The sequence below is a fragment of the Beta vulgaris genome, chromosome 8 (genome assembly GCF_026745355.1).
Source record: "Beta vulgaris subsp. vulgaris cultivar EL10 chromosome 8, EL10.2, whole genome shotgun sequence".
Taxonomy (NCBI): Eukaryota; Viridiplantae; Streptophyta; class Magnoliopsida; order Caryophyllales; family Amaranthaceae; genus Beta; species Beta vulgaris.
Window position 1 is genome coordinate 28,219,602 of NC_079209.1, and position 18,204 is coordinate 28,237,805.

General features: G+C 34.1%; 1 protein-coding gene across 1 annotated transcript; it reads left to right on the top strand.

The window, feature by feature from the left end:
• The first annotated feature begins 3,992 nt into the window (after nucleotides 1-3,992).
• On the top strand, nucleotides 3,993-10,228 carry LOC104901252 (hypothetical protein). Its single transcript, XM_010688803.4, has 2 exons — nucleotides 3,993-4,638; nucleotides 9,452-10,228. Exons 1-2 carry the CDS (start codon nucleotides 4,235-4,237, stop codon nucleotides 10,017-10,019), a joined length of 972 nt encoding a protein of 323 aa, XP_010687105.1. The 5' UTR covers nucleotides 3,993-4,234; the 3' UTR covers nucleotides 10,020-10,228.
• Nucleotides 10,229-18,204: the final 7,976 nt, after the last annotated feature.

Here is an 18,204-nt window from a genome sequence, read left to right on the forward strand (position 1 = left end):
AACAATTTCCGGTGACACAACGGTGAAGGAGGACATGCATCAAAATTGAGGAGGAATTTTGTCCTCTAACTCCAGTAATTCTCTTATTATTTTGCCATTTTCCAAGATCTGATAAATTTTTGAACTCTAAGATGCAGTTTTGCTAAAGATAATTTTTTGGTTTTTTTTTCTTTTTAATTTCTCGTATATATTATAATGAAATTCATTGAATTTCCAGATCTGAAGGAGGAAGAGAAGAAACTGCAGACAAGATCTTACATTTCGGTTGTTTCAATATTTTCAGATTTTTATATTTCTGTTGTTTAAGCGTAGGATTTTCAGATTTTTTTATGTTTCGATTGTTTTAGGATTTCACTGAACAATTCATATTATTCCAGATTTTTTCATTCTATACTGAATGTACAAGTGATTTAATTTTTTGGTTAATTTATTTTATTTTATTTTGATGATTTGTACTGTACAATTTTCATTTTGAAATTTTCGTCATGTTCTTTCAATTGCAATATTCATGTCCCATAACTTAAATTATGGTTCACGAAATTAATTTCTTTTTTCGTTTCATCGACGCTGAACAATTCATATTATTCCCCTCATATTATTCATTATTATTGCACTCGAAAAGTTCACCTTCATTCCAAGTTTTTTTAATTAAATTTTTTTTTTTAAAAAAAAAAAATTGCAATTTGCATCGCACGTAGCCCAAGGTACGACGCAAATCACTCATCTGCGTCGCACCCTAGGCGATGTGCGACGCACATTACCCTTTGAACTTGGTGTTGGGCTGTGGTAGCCATCTGCGTCGCACCGTATACAACGTGCGACGCAAATAGCTAACTAATCTGCGTCGTTTCCGCATACGACGCAGATCGTTTCTGAGTCATTTGCGTCGAGGGCTTTGGCGTCGCACCATAGTCCGACGCAAATAGGCGCCTCACATCCGACGCAAATTGCCTTTTCTGTACTAGTGAAAAGTAAAAGAATTAGAAAAGAGAAATCTTTTGGACCGGATTTTCAACTATATTTAGTTGAAGGTCAAGGGAGTCAATTTCGACTCAAATTTCATATTGTTACAATATGGAGGAGGATCCTAGGACCTTTGATGAGGCTATGAAGTCTCATAATTCTGCTTTCTGGAAAGAGGCAGTGAATGATGAAATGGATTCTATAATGGGTAATCATACTTGGATTTTAGCTAATTTACCTCCCGGTTGCAAACCCCTGGGTTGTAAATGGATTTTTGTAAGGAAAAAGAAAATCGATGGAACCATACTAAAACATAAGGCCCGGTTAGTGGTCCAAGGTTTTAGGCAAAGATATGGTATCGATTACTTTGACACTTATGCTCCGGTAGCTAGAATAACTACTATTAGACTTTTGATAGCATTAGCTGCGATTCATGGTCTAGTAATTCACCAAATGGATGTAAAAACTGCTTTTCTAAATGGGGAATTGGAGGAGGAAGTGTACATGAATCAACCTGAAGGGTTTGTGGTCAAGGGTCAAGATACTAATTTGTAAATTAGTTAGATCTTTGTATGGTCTTAAGCAAGCACCTAAGCAATGGCATCAAAATTTCGATGAGGTTGTGTTGTCTAGTGGGTTCAAAATAAATCAGTCCGATAAGTGTGTATATAGCAAGTTTGATAATAACGGTAAAGGAGTTATAATTTGCTTATATGTTGATGATATGCTTATTTTTGGGACTGATTTGGAACAAGTGGAAGAAACCAAAGTCTTTCTCTCTTCTAGCTTCTCCATGAAAGATTTGGGTGAAGCGGATGTTATTCTAGGTATTAGAATATTGAGAGGGAAAGGGTCTTTCTTTATCACAATCTCATTTTGCTACTCCTATGGATCCTAGTATTCACTTGGTTTCGAGTAGTGGTACTCCTATTTCACAATTGGAGTATGCAAGCTTAATTGGAAGCTTGATGTATGCTATGACTAGCCCTCGGCCGGATATAGCTTTTGCTATTGGCAAGCTCGGTAGGTATACTAGTAATCCTAGTATGTTGCATTGGCAAGCATTGAGAAGAGTGTTAAGGTACTTGAATAAGACCTTGGATTATATCATAACTTACAAAAGGGAACCTTCTATCTTAGAAGGTTACTTGGATGCTAGTTGCATTTCCAATAAGGAAGATTATTCATCCACTAGTGGTTGGGTGTTTCTTCTTGGAGGAGGTGTTATTTCATGGGCATCCAAGAAGCAAACATGTATAACGGATTTCAATATGGCATCGGAATTCATTGCTTTGGCTTCTTGTTGCCAAGAAGCGGAATAGCTAAGGAATGTGTTGAGTGAGGTTGACTTATGGGTCAAACCTATGTCACCTCTTGCTATGCATTGTGATAGTGCATCAACCATAGCTAAAGCATATAGTTAAGTCTACAATGGTAAGTCAAGGCACATTGGAGTTAGACATCGCTATGTGCGGGAAATGATAAGGATAGTTGTATAACTATTAATTTTGTTCGTTCTAGTTTGAACTTGGCGGATACGTTTACTAAACCGTTGTCAAGGGAACTAGTGAACAAAATGAACAAAGGGATGGGTCTTAAGCCTATTGGTCAACCAATGGTGAAGGAAAACTTTATTTGATGTCTAATACAATGTTAGATCTCAAATTCAAAGAGGATAGTACTTCTCTAAGAGGTTGGGAGCACTTGTTTAAATACATCCCAAGGTTAGTGCTTGTTGCTACAATGATAAAGAGGTTGAATTTATTCTTAATAAATCTTTGATAAAGTGCTCAATTGTAGGAGCATGTTCGGAAAGATTTATCGATATAAGCTAGAAGTTTGGCCAATTCATCAAGTCTAAGGCTTGACTTGGAACGCTTATGAATGGATATGGACACCAAAGCTTCATAGATGTCGGAGGTTTAAAGAACCTAGTTTATGTTTGTGTGTATTAATATCTTCAATAATTTGTAATGGTTATATGATTCAAAGCTTTGTCTATCATTATGATCTAAATTATTGTAAAGATTACTTTTACTAAATGGAAATTCAATCGCTAGATATTTCCATGATGCATGAACATGAGTGTTTGCGATTTATAGCAAGTTGGAAACTTTTCAACATTACCCTATAAATGGGAGGAGGATTGTTGGAACATTTATAGGGTAATGGGTTTGATACTCATATGGTTTTATACTAGAAGAGGAGGAGGTCTAGTATGCAAAAGATTAGAGTACACAAAGTGGCAAAATCACGTTGAAAAGAAGGGAAAAACAGAAGCTGGTCGCGGGTCGCGACAGGCGTCGCGGGTCGCGACCTGGGCCTCGCGAGTCGCAGCCTGTCTTCTGCCTTGGAACGCGAAAAGATGCCTTGACGGTTTTTAACCGTTGTGATGTGTACGTTTTCATTTTAATGACTTTTAAGGTCCTTAAATCAGTGGATTAAAGGTCTTTGATTAGTGATTAAGATGGTGTTTATGTAAGTAACCACTCTAGTCTATGAAGGGTATATTTCCTATATAACCTTTGTGATTCCTATGAGGAGGGGGTTAGAAGAAAATCAGAATTTTCATTACTCTCAAACCTTCTTGCTTTGCTTAAGAGAAACATTGCAAACTTCTCTTGAGTGTTTTTCACAAATACAAAACAAAAGTTCTTGTTGATTCACTTAGAAGATCATCTAAGTGGATTGTTCTCTCCATTGTATCTCATTAGTTATTTCGTGGTAACCCGGTGATTCTAGAGGGGCGAAATTAAACTAATAGGAAAACGTAGTTTCCGTGCCTTGAAATGAGATATCCGGTTCTCTCATTGATCAGACCTAACATAAACAAATACTTTTTTTTTTTACTGTTTGACCAAATTAAAAAGTCAAAAGCCAATAAAAAAATTATTTACCAAACACAATCTATGTATATTTCGGCCAAGAAAAAAAAACAACTCCTTTTAAAAATAATTTGAGTTGAACAACTACTTGCAGTGGAAGCAACAAAAATGTGGTGTGAGAAATGGCATTGGTATTCATAGAATCATTCTTTCCAGTGAAGCAACTATCGTCTGTCCATCCCCATTTCCCCCCGAGGCCCCAACACGAAAAGCCTACTTTAGTAAATTTACATGCCTCTTTTTGAAAAAGGCGGCTTTTTTGTTCTCCCTCTTTACATATAAATAACCCCACCTCCAAATATAACACCGATGCACATAAGTTATCACCACTTGTCCACTTCCATCATCACTGTATTCCCAGAATTAAACAGAAGAAATAAAAAAGGATGGATGAATCTTGGCGCATGAAGATGGGAAACTCTGGCAAATCCGCCACGCCATCCGTTCTGGAACCTGAGGATTTCGACGATGTTTTCGGAGGGCCGCCAAGAAGTGTACTGGCGAGGAAACTCTCGGCTGACTTCTCCGGTAATGATTGGTTTTACAATGAAATTTTCAAGCCGACGGATTTGGATTATGAGGCTATATCAGGCGGCAGGAGATTACCAGAATTCGTGATTCCCGAAAAGAGAAGATTCAAGAACAAGCAGGCAAAATCGATATCAAGATCAAAGTCGACTTCTTCGTCCGCTTTGAGCTTTGATGAACTGAACGAACTCAATAATTTCACGTCAGCTGTTGTTATTGGGGAAGAAGATGTGGTCCTTTCATCTTTGGCGTCCAAGCTCAGGTTAACTCCACTTCAAATTTTATTTTTCTTTTTATTTCTTTTTTAGTCAATCTCTTACTTAAATGGGAAAGTCCAATAAGAGCTCTTATATAATTTCAACTGTTATATAGAGATCTTAATTAGGAACATAATTGCAGAAACAGAGTATGTTTTGAAAAGAGTAAATGAAATGTGTGTATGTTATAAGGGGTAAGTTTTGTTCTCCTCTGATGGGCCTTAAATTAGATATGCAGATATGCTCTCTCAATATGGTAAACTAGAATGTTTTTGTTTTTTTATCCATATAAGCCACGAAGGCGGTACAAAGAAGGGGAGGTGGATTCGAACCTGTGACCTATCATTCACAGCACCTCAATCTGCACCTCAATCTTAACCACTAGGCCAAGAATACTATCCTTGGTAACTACACTGTTTTTGTTCATTTAACTTTTTCAAAAAGAGAAATATGAGAGATAAATTTAGACCATGGGAGCCATTATTGATGATACTCTCTCATACTAACTTAAGATTAGGTTCTTTTCGACATAAAACAATTGAACTGAACTGAATTAAATTATAACTAATAGTGATAGATGATAATTTAGCTATCATTAATTAATAAATATAAATAAATAATAATAATAACAATATTAATACAATATAAAAACGTAACGTACATGATGTGACTTAATGTAACGTAAGGTGTGCATCGGTCCAAAACCGGATCGGTGGACTGGAATCTGAATGTTTTTGACCGGGATATACCGGTCTTGTTATGGACCGGTTGGACCGAATTTTTTTTTTTCTCACAAAAATCTTTTTTGCTAAGTTTAAACATATTTATAAATTCAATAGATTAAAAACAAATAATACTAAAAGCAATAATCATAAAGATAACAAAAATGAGATTTTAACTTTCTAATTTTTCTAAGTTTTAAATTTTTTTTAACCTTCAAACCTATTTTTTTCTTTTAAAAAAAAATCTCATTCTGGGTTTATACCGGACTGGGAACTCAGAATCCCAAGTTTTCATGGACCGGAGTCCGGTCCATTCCGTTCCGGTTTGGTCCCGTCCAAAACTGCACACCCCTACATAACATAACATAATATAATAAATACTAATTGACGATAATAATAGTATTTAATAATATAATATGTTAATATTTGATAATAATTAAAATATTATTTAATTAATAGTAAATTAATAATAATAAGTTATTAATAATAATGAGTTATTAAATAATAATAAGTTAATAAATAATAAGAATAATTTATTGAATGATAATAATAAATTATTGGAGAAATAAATTAGGAACTGAACTGAACTGAACCGAACTGAACCGAACTGAACTGAATAGAACTGAACTGAATTGATTGCAAGTGAGCTGAACTGAATTGAACTGAACTAAACAGAAAATAAGTTGGAGAGAATAGACCCTAAATTGTAATGCTTACTCCCTCCTTTTTATGATGTTGGTCCTTGTTGAGTTTTGCATTATCAATTATCATATTGATATACAAATATATAGTTGATTAGTTGTTATGTTTCTTGATGGATGCATCATATTAAGTTATAAAACACACAACTGTGAACAGTAATATTTAATTATATATCATTGTAAATTATGAAAATATAATATTTTAAGAATATATATTGAGATTACCCAATAACAATTTGAAACTAAATTTATCTTTATAGATTACTAGTTAAATATGGCCAAAGTTATGTGAAAAAAAAATATATAAGGCATCTAATACCGCGACTTTAAGCTTATATAATAGAATCTTAGCTCTTAACCACTTAAATAAGTGATATTTAATGTTATCATTATAAAGTAAAGCATTATAAAATAAAAATACGTTTACCTAGAGCATGACTCGAGTTTAAGAACTAGTTAGTGTCAAATAAGAGTACGTACTTTGTTTTTTAAGAAGTTGGTCTTGTAAGAGACCGTCTAATTTTAACTTAAAATTAGGTACGGTCCAAGCCCAATATTAAGAGGAGAATATGTCACTTTTTTTTAATATAGTGACTAGTTTAATCTATTTAGAGACCAAGTTAATCTATTTCATGACCAATTTAATCTATTCAGTGATGATAATTTTTTAATCCATTCAGTGACTATTTTCATTCGTTCGGTAAAACTACCGAGTCAATTTTTTGAAATTATTTGTTGTAATTCGATAATCAAGAAAAAAAGGGAATCATAATAAAAAGGATAATTAGGATAATATTGGGTTAGAGTGAAATAGAACGAGTTTGTTAGAAAAATTCAATCATAAATTTATCTAATTTTATATTAAAAATAGACAGCTATTATAATAATTTGGTGTTTTTTAAATTGTTATATTCCATATGTGTTTGGCACAAAGTTTCCGAAATGAGGAAAAACTAATAAAAATTGAGGCCATGTGTACGTGTGTGAAGGAAAGGAAGATTGATAAATCTTATCACCTCGAAAGTTGGAAAGCTTCGATCGACTTCTATATTAAGGCTATGTTTAGTTCATCTGAAATTTTCCTAATCTGAACTTATCTGATCTGATCTGAATTTATTTTTTCTGATCTAATCTTATGTGATCTTATTTTTTCTGATCTGATCTGATGTGATCTGAACTGATTTGATTTGATTTACAAGATCTTGTCTTTGATAAAACATATTATTACTATTATATTATTACTTTGTAATTCATCATTATGTAATACATTATAAGATCTTATATATAGTATTACTATTATTATCAAGTTATTTCTATAACAACTTTTATTAATAATAATTATTATTATTATCATTATTGTAATAACATCAACAATAATTATAATCATAATAATAATCATAATTATTATTATTATATAACCGAAGTCATTAATTTATAAGAGCACTTATAAAATGTTTACACTTTCCCTTAAAAAAATGTTTCATACTTGAGAAGTCGGCAGACTCAACTCTTTTTTTCCATATAAAATAAAATAAGATATACAAACAGCTACGACTTGCACAAGAAAGAAATGGATAGAGTGCAACTTCAAATGAAGTAGCTAGAGAGATTTGGAATTCGATAGGAAGAGGTATACCGGATCTAAATTTATAATTTGTATCTCGCACTGAGCTTATTTTGAAATGTAATCCAAACTTAGTAGTTTCTTTGTCATGAATTTGAGCTTATCATATTTTATATATTTCTTATTTATACGCCAATCTTATGTTCTTAACATACACATGGTTTTTAATTTTCTATTATTTAATAACAACAAAATAACTTAAAATAATGATAACAATGACATTTATAATGATAACAATAAGATTATAATAATTATCAATAGTAATAATTAATAAATAATCCCTTTGAACAAATGTACTAGTAGTAAATAATAGTATTAATAGTAATAATAAGTTTTTAAATATAAGCATGATCTGATCTGAACTTATCTGGGAATCTGATCTGATCTGATTAGATCTGAAATAAGCAAAAATAAGATGAAATGAACCTAGCCTAAAACACATTCAATCCAAAATTCAACATGATTATATTAGAGTTCATAAGCCAGTATCATATACTTCTCCTGTTCTTTTCTATTGTAACAATTGACTTTTTATACTTGTCAATGCACATTTTTAATGATCAATTTCTGTAATTACTTTTTAGTAAAAATTATAAAGAGTTGATATTTTGAAAGTATAAATTGAGACGAAAACAAGATCCTGCATAACAATATTTTTTCTTATGTAAAAATCATTATAGATAGTTAAAGGATGGTAGGTGAATAATGTAAATTTATCATTATTGTAATAAAAAAAAGAGTGAGCGGGACATGGTAATTTTTTTTGGTAACATAAAAAACTATACTCTTTTCTATATTCAAATTATAAGGCTTTTTAGTTAAATATTTTGGTGCTAAAATATAAGACATTTTACATTATCAATGTAATATTAAATGCAATTTTATACTATCAAGATAATATTATAGGTTATTTTCTATTATCAATATATTATTTAATGTTAATTTTTATTACCTACGCAAATCTAACTAAATTCTTAATATGCGTAAAAGTGGTTTACATACCGTATAATTTGAAATGGAGGGAGTAGTCTAATAAAGGCATTACTATTTACCGCCCGTATTGAATCGTCCGTATTTTTTTCAACATTTTCCTAAACTAACCCTTAATATACTCACTCACTCTCTCTCTCTCTCCTCCTCTCACTCTCATTCTCACTTTCTCTCACCTCACCCCAACCACCACGGACAGCCACCACCACTTGAACCACCACCACCACCACACTAGAACCACCACCACCGGAACCACCACCTCCGAAACCACCACCATCGGAACCACCGCCATCATAGTGACGACCACCACCAACACTGGAACCACCACCAATTTTTTTTTTCGTTCCCGCACCGAGGAAACGAAATGAATTTTCGTTTCCTCCATGGAGGATCTGAAACAGAATTTCGTTTCCTCCATGTCGAAGATCTGTTTCGTTTCCTTTCCTCAGTGTAGGAAACGAAAAAAATTGGCAGTGGTGGTGGTTTTGGTGGTGGTGGCTTCGATGGTGGTGGTTTCGGTGGTGGTGGTGGTTTCGGTGGTGGTGGTGGTTCCGATGGTGGTGGTTGTTGTTGGTCGTGGTTGAAGTGAGGTGAATGAAAGTGAGAGGAGGGGAGAGAGAGGGTTAGTATACATAAGGGTAGTTTAGGAAAATTTTGAAAAAAATATGGGCGATTTTTAGTAAATACGGATAGTATATAGCGATAGGGTATAATAAGTTTTCCATAAAGACACAATGTTTTTTTTTACCATAACTAATAATTGTAATTTTGTGCTTTGCAGGCCAATTAATATACCAAGTAGATGGACAACATCGTCAACTTCATTGATGCCCAAAACCAATCACAAAAAGAAAGATTTACCAACGTTTAGGTGCAGTAATCCTAATTATATGTCTGACAATAAGATCATTGCAAATGAGTGTAATGACTACATAATGAAAAGCTTCAACTTTGGGTATCCCCAAATAGTGTCTTCTCCTGAAACTATTAACTCAGAACACGCTACCTTCAAGATGTCTGTTATTACTAAAGAATATGACAAGCAACTCTCCCCTTCATCCCCTTCATCCCCTGTTCCTTCTCTTTGTCAAGGTTCCAAGGGCCGGATAATCAACATCAACCATGAGAAAAATAATTCATGTCCACAACCTTGTTTCAGCGTACAACCAGAAGAGCACACAACAAGCTCTTACGATATAGAGGTAAATTCTCATATCAAAGAAACAAACAATTTGGAAGAAATAGATATTAGTGAAGCAATTGCCTGGGCAAAGGAGAAGTTTCAAGGTTGGAGCTCAAATAATGCAGAATCAAGTTCTAAAGAACAACAGAGCAGCTTGTTTACATAATTGCATGGTATAAGATGATTATTGAATTTGTGGGAATTTGGAGAACCCTTTTGTGTGATTATGTATGTTATCAAAATGTCACGCGATTTGAAAGCATGTAACTTAGCTCTTGTAGTTGTGATTCTTTTATGATAGCCCTTCAATTAACAAGCATTGGCAGGGTTAAAGTCTGAAAGATATAATAAAATTAGTTCAAAATGTTATAAATATTTTTATTGTGAATCTCCTTTACCATGGTGTTGTATAATAATTGATTCTTGTTAAGTTTGGTGCCTTGAACTCGTCAAAATCCGTTCTCGCAAGCCCGATTAGGTCGGACGGGTACGCTCTATCGGGTGTTCGTCGTGAACTACAGCCTGGCGAACACCGGCCGATCGGGCCCACGATGTCAGAAGCTTGAACAAATTGACCGCTCGATCGGGCAGATGTCGCCTGACCCGATTGGGCGGCTGGGCTTTTACGCGGTTTTGACCAATTCCGAGTTTGTTTATCTTTTAGGGTTTTGTACGTCGTTTCTTATGTTATAAAAAGCTTCCTTAGTATTCATTATTTTACAACACTTATCAAACACTTTTAGCCTATAGAATTTAGGATTCCTTGTATTATTCTCTCTGGTTTTTCTCCATTATAGTGAAGAAGCTCGAATCCCCCACCTGTGGATATAGGTCTATTTTGACAGAACCACGTAAATCCTTGTGTTCTTTGTTTGTTCTTCTTTATTGTTTTCTCATCCTTATTATTTCATTGATTTTGTTCTGCATTAATCAAATTACAACACCTTGTTTCTAAACAATGGTATCAGGACTTAGTTGTTTAAGATCTTAGGTGTTTATAGGACGGGTTTGATTTCGATTATGTCAATGAAATTCAATAGTGAAAAATTTGATATAGGCAAGTAAATTTTGGCCTATGGTAATTAAAGATGAAACCCATCTTGGCTCAAAATGGTTGTCATAAAGGATCTTGAAGGTGCATCCAAAAAGCCTTCAGGTATGACGGATGACAAGTGGGAGGAGATCGATTGAAGGCACTCTCATCGATTCATTAAGTGTGTCTAATGAAGTTTAAAGAGAGAGGTTGCCAAAGAGACGACTGTTGTGGGTTTGTGGTTGAAGTTGGAGTCACTACTACTCATATCTAGACTTCATGATCTCATTCTAGAAGAAGGTAAATCGCTTGAGTCTCATTTAGATGAATTCATCTCTATTATCATGGATTTGCAAAACATCGATGTTGAGATCGATGATGAGGATATGGCTATTAGGTTGTTTTGTTCTTTACCGCCTTCATATAAGCACTTTTAAGATATTTTATTGTATGGTAAAGATGACATGAGTTTGCAGAATATTAAGGATGCCTTAACTCAGAGAGATTTACTTGACAATAAGTTGGTTGATAAATCTAATAATTTTGCTCACACAAATGCTTTGGTTGCTCATGGTGGAAAGAATCCTGGCAAGAATAAAATCTGTAATTATTATTATCATCATGTGAGGGTCATATTAAATATGAGTATTTGAAATTAAAGAAGAAAAACACGAAAAGGTCCAATAAGGACCAATCTGCAAATATTGCGAACACTGTTCTTGATGATGATTTTGCACTTTAGGGTAACAGGATTTGGGGCTGCGGTTTCAACTATCTATTCATGTTTGGTGCCCTTTTTGAGATCTCTTGGTGAAACGAGAAACCGTGTGAATTTTTACTATAGAGTTTATGATAGATTACTTTTGAGTTTGTAATAAATTAACAATCATGGTTATGCATTAGTTTTTGTACTAGTTATGCTATTTCTTATCTCAAATTTGATACTTTCGTATTTTGATTAAGTACAACTGCAATTTAGAAATTATTGTTGTCATTTAATTATCTAGAATTGCCTGAGTTTGTTGTTGAGATGAATAAGTGTTTTGAAGAGAGTTTGGTCAATTTTAATAAGCATGTTTGGCGATGGTGACTTTACACTCTCGATCTAGGCTATGTGATGGTTTTGTATATGGAGTTTTGTGTTCGAAGACGCATCAGTACACACTTATAGAAGATGTATGTTTTCTGGATTGTCTACAATGATAAGCTTATGTAATGTTGTTTAAGGTGGAGGTTATATGGTTTTTGAGTGAGCATCACTTCTTGGTTCAAGGTGAAGTTATCTTGTTTTTTGATCGGTTTCAAGTCAAGGTGGAGATTCGTTAAGTTTGGTGCCTTGAACTCGTCAAAATCCATTTGCGAAGGCCCGCCCGATCAGGTAGGGCGTTCTTCGCGAATTACGATCGGGCGAACACCGCTTGATCGGGACCGCGCCGTTAGAAGCTTGAGGAGATTGACCTCCCGATCCGGCGGATGTCGCCCAATCCGATAGGGCGGCTGGCTTTTTATGCAGTTTTGGCCAATTTCGAATTTGTTTGTCTTTTAGGGTTTCTAGAATTTAGGATTCCTTGTATTATTCTCTCTGGTTTTTCTCCATTATAGTGAAGAAGCTCGAATCCCTCACCTGTAGAAGTAGCTCTATTTTTGCTGAACCCTAGTTTTGATGATGACAAAAGAACAAAGATGCAAACTAAGTAGTGAACTAATGAGTTATTTAAGTGTATGATTTTTAAGGTATCAGTGAAAGGAACAAGGAGAATACTAAGTCAAGGAAGAAGTCAATAGAGGATTTCAAAGACTAAGTAAAGATGTTTCTAGAACTTGATACTGGAGCTGCATTGGATCAAGAAGAATAAAAGCTAGGCGTTTTATTTTCTAGTTCCATTGTAAAAGGAATAAGTAATGTTGGTAAGGAACATTGGTAGTCTTATTTGAGAATGAGAGTTTGTTCCTTTCTAAGGAACAAACTAAATGGCACTAATCAAATCAGTTAAAGGAACATGACAATTAAAGAGAAACTAGACTTAGGCGTGAAGCAGAATAAACGGTTCAATTATGATGTTGAGTAAGTCATGCCTAAATAATAGGTAATCGTTTTTCTCTAAGTAAAAATCAGTTTCAGTAGAAAATCTTTCGAGAAAAAGATTTTGTTTTTCGAAAAAGATAAGAAAATTATTATTCGGTTTTTAAAGATTTTATTTAAAGATAATATTTTCTTAAAAGATTTAATTTCAGTTTAAAATTAAATCTGTTTTAAAGTTGAACTGATTTTCGGATGAAAGCTTAAGCAACTCCTATAATCTAGGAGCAGTAACAAAACATGTCCACGTTCAAAAAGAGATCATGGGATCATGGGTGTTAAGGAACTGTTCCTTAAGGGAAGGAACATCATGGGATAATGGTTTAACATGAACACATTTTTATTTCCCACGTTCTATATTATTGTTACTATAAATATTGAAGCCTAAATAAGTTCCAAGGTGTGTCTGACTAACTAATTAAGTGTCAGTGCCTTCATTCTCTCATAATAGCCATTTGTTCTTTGCTTACTTACTCTAATTCCACTAAGCTTATTTCGATCAATTGTATTTTGGTTTTTGGGGTAAGGGATTTGAGTGAAGTTCTGTAAGAGAGAAGCTTTGAGTAAAGCTAGTAAGAGTGAGAAAACTTCGAGTGAAGTTGAGAGGAACTGTGTTAAGGGAACAGTGGCTCAGGAACTTGAGTTTAGGAACTCAAGGTGTGGCTCGAGAAAGATTAGGTTGTAACAAAGTTGTTTGGCCTAATTAGTGAAAGAGTTGAGTTTAAAATCCCTAGTGGTCGAGGTTGTTTCTTCTTGTTGGGCCCAAGAAGTTTTTCCACGTAAAAATCTCTTGTGTTCCTCTAGCTTGTTTATTTGTTTAAGTTTAAATTTCCGCAAAAAGTTACGTTTATTTCTACACATACAATTCACCCCCCTCTTGTACGGGAAATAACAATTGGTATCAGAGCTAGAACTCACGAAGATAGGAAACCCTATTGAGAAAAAGATCCAAGGAACAATGAATACCACCGAGAAACTTGAGGAAGGTTACTCTATCAAAGGCCTCCATGTTCAATGGGAAGTACTACAACTACTGGAAGAACCGCATGGAGATATTCATCAAAGCTGAAAACTATAGGTATGGAGAGTCATTGAAGTTGGTGATTTCGAAGTCACAACTACAAATGACAAAAATGAGGTAACTCTAAAACCCCTCTCTGATTATGACAAATCTGATTTTGAAAGATGGAAGTAAATGCCATGGCTATTAAACTGTTGCATTGTGGACTTGGACCCCATGAACATAATAGGATCATGGGATGCAAATCCGCAAAGCAAATATGGGATTTACTAAGAAGTAACCCATGAAGGAACTAATGAAGTTAAAAGATCAAAATTGATTTACTTATGAATCAATATGAACTGTTCTGCATGAAACTAAGGAAAGCATCGAAAACATGTTTACTCGTTTTACTAACATTATTAATGAGTTGGCTTCTCTTGGAAAGTTTATTTCATCTGAGGAACAGGTTCGAAAGGTTCTTAGGAGTCTTCCTAAGGACAGATGGATGGCTAAAGTCACTGCTCTTCAAGAAACAAAAGACTTCACTAAGTTCAACTTAGAACAGCTGGCAGGGTCACTTATGACTCATGAGCTTCACCTTGATACTGAATATGGTGAAAGCTCCAAATCAAAATCAATTGCTCTCAAAGCAGATGATGAAGATGATTCGGACTCAGAAGAAGAAGAAGCAGCCCTCATGGTTCGAAAATTGAAGAATGGGAACTTCAAAGGTAAAACTAAGAAATTTTCTAACAAAGCTGCTTGTCATAAATGTGGTAGTACAGATCACTTCATCAAGGAATGTCCTCTTTGGGAAAATGACAAAACCAAAGAAAGGAACAAGGAACGCTTTGCTGAAAGGAACAAAGAATCAAAGCACCTTTCTCTAAGGCAAATTGCGCAAAGCTATGATAGCTGCTTGGGGAGATTCAGAGACGGAAGAAGAAGGGAACAACAAACTGAAGAAACAGCAAACCTTTGCCTCATGGCAAACACTGACGAAAAAGAAGATGAAGAAAAAGTTGAGGTAAGTCAACATGTGCTTGAGTCAGACTTAGATGTAAAACTAGGACTGAAATATATGATCTTCTTTATGATGCAATTCTTGAATGTAGAGATGAACGTGAAAAACGTGAACAAAGGCCCTTAAAGGTCTGCAAGGAACACATAGAATGGCTTAAGAAAATGAGAACAATGTGAAACAAGATTCTTTGATTTATTTGATAAAAACTAAAAATCAAAGAATATATGAAAGTTTGAAAAATGAAAATTATCTAATTAATTTAGAGATTTCACACTTGAAGGAATTTGTCCCTGTTCTGAGTTCCTTTGATATAAGATCAACCCTTTGAAAGGATACAGATCTGAGATTGAAAAATTGAATAAAGAAAAATTATTTTAAAGGAACAGATCTGAATCTTAAAAAGGAACTGGTTGTCGCAAGGAACAGAGGCAAAATCATGAGTTCCTAAGTGGATTGAGAAACCACAGACCAAGAAAAGGAAGAAGGTCTTGGTTTTGAAAACTACAAGAAAAGGAACAAGACAAAGAAATATGTTGATCTACCTAGTGAAAAGTTTGTATGTATTGTGGAAGGTAGGTCATTACATAAATCAATGTCAACTAAAATCTGAATGATTGGAAAAATGTGAAATAAGTAAAAAAAATGGGTTGTCAAAACAAATCCTAGTCAAGAACAGGAACCCACGAAAGAGGGGTTCCTACAACTAACAACTAGTTGATTTTTGCAGGTTGGAGTGGGGGAACAACACATGGTATCTCGATAGTGGTTGTTCCAAGCACATGACAGGAGACAAAAGAAGTTTCTCTCACTCACAACCTATGAAGGTGGAGTGTAACATTTGGTGAAATAAGAAAGGTAACATAGTTGCCATGGGTAAGGTGGTAAGTCACCACTACACTCCATTGAAAATGTATTTTTAGTTGAAGGTCTAAAACATAATCTATTAATATTCTCAATTCTGTGACAAGGAAATACTGTAAAATTTGATAAAGAAAAATGCTTGATCATCAACATTAAAACTAAGAAGGTTATCTTGGAAGGAACAAGGAAAGGGAACACATACATTGTGGATCTTGACCTTGTTCCTCAAATCAATTTAACTTGTCTTAGTGTTATTGAAGATGATTCACTTCTTTGGCACAAGCGTCTAGGACATGCTAGCTTTTCATTACTTGAGAAACTTAGATCAAAAGACTTGTTTTAGGATTACCATCCATAAAATTTCATATTGATCAAGTTTGTGATGCATGTGCACGAGGTAAGCAAGTAAGATCCTCTTTCAAATCTAAAACGATTGTAAGTACCACTAAACCATTAGAATTAATTCATATGGACTTATGTGGACCATGAGAATTCAAAGCAGAAGTGGAAAGAGGTATGTATTGTATTGTAGATGACTACTCTAGGTATACTTGGGTTATTTTTCTCACTAGTAAAGATGAAACTTATGATGAGTTCCTTGTCTTTGCTAAAAGAGTTCAAACACTTAAGTGGTCATAAAATAATGCACATTAGATCAGATCATGGAAAGAATTCGAAATTATAAATTTGATGACTTAAGCAGAGATAATGGCCTAGATCATAATTTTTCTGCCCCTAGAACACCACAACAAAATGGTGTTGTAGAAAGGAAAAATAGAACTTTGGAGGAAATGTCTAGAACCATGTTAATTGCTAGTGAACTTCCAAGGAACTTTTGGGCTGAAGCTGTTAATACTGCTTGTCACATAATTAATCGTGCCATGATGAGACCTATCATTAAAAAACTCCTTATGAACTTTATTTGGAAAGAAACCAAATATCACCTATTTTAGAACATTTGGTGCAAATGTTATGTGCATAATAATGGAAAAGATAATCTTGGAAAATTTGATGCAAGGAGTGATGAAGCAATTTTTAGGATACTCTCACATAGTAAAGCTTATAGAGTATATAACAAAGAACTATGTGTGTTGAAGAAACTATTCACAGTAATCTTTGATGAATCTGACAAATACAATCCAAGCATACAGGTTGATGACTATGAGATTGGGTTGGTACAACCAAGTGTAGAAAAATGCAGATTCAAAGAAGAAGAAGAATAAAGAGGAAAGGAACGAAGAATTGGAAATTAACATCAATGATGTTCCTGTTCCTCAAGGAGGAGAAGATGTTCTTGTTCCTCAAATGAAGGAAATGGTCACCGAGGCTAACAGAGGAAACTATACAGAGTTCCTCATCACTCAAGGAACTCATGAGGAACAACATGTTCCTATAAGAGAGTTTCAACCAAAACCTTGGAACAACAAAAGTCACATCCATGGAACTCATAATCAGCGACATATCCAAAGGTACGCAAACTAGATCTCAGTTAAGAAATTTTGTGCATTTCATGCGTTCCTATCAATGATGGAACCAAGAAATCATGAAGAAGCCTTAACTGACTCTGATTGGATTACTGCAATGCAAGCTGAATTAAATGAGTTTGAAAGAAACAAGGTATGGCATCTAGTTCCCTCATCTAAACAACAAAAAGTAATTGGCTTAAAATGGGTGTTTAGAAACAAACTATGATGATATGGAACCATTGTAAGAACAAAGCTAGACTTGTAGTAAAAGGTTATAATCAACAAGAAGGAATAGATTATGAAGAAACCTTTGCTCCTGTAGCTAGATTAGAAGCCATTAGAATTTAATTGCATTTGCTGCTTACATGGGATTTAAATTATATCAAATGGATGTTAAGTGTGCATTTTTAAATGGCTATCTAATGAAGATGTATATGTTGAACAACCCCCAGGCTTTGAAAATAATCTCCCAAATCATGTCTACAAGCTTGATAAAGCTCTTTATGGGTTAAAACAAGCACCTAGATCATGGTATGAGAGATTATCAAGTTCCTTTTAGAAAACAATTTTAAAAGAGGAAAGGTTGATAAAACCTTGTTCCTAAAATCTAAAGGAACTACATTTTTGCTTGTTCAAATATATGTTGATGACATCATATTCGGAGCTACAATGAAACATTGTGCAAAGAATTCTCAATCTCATGAGAATGAATTTGAAATGAGTATGATGGGTGAGTTAAATTTCTTTCTTGGACTACAAATCAAACAAACTGAAAAGGAATAATTGTTCACCAACAAAAATACATAAAGGAACTATTAAAGAAATATGGCCTCGAAAATCAAAGATAAATCACACTCCTATGGGAACTTCAACTAGATTAGATG

Coding starts and splice junctions, on each gene's coding strand:
- LOC104901252 (XM_010688803.4), top strand. CDS start 4,235: ATGGATGAATCTTGGCGCATGAAGATGGGAAACTCTGGCAAATCCGCC. Junction 4,639..9,451: donor TCTTTGGCGTCCAAGCTCAG/GTTAACTCCACT, acceptor TGTGCTTTGCAG/GCCAATTAATATACCAAGTA.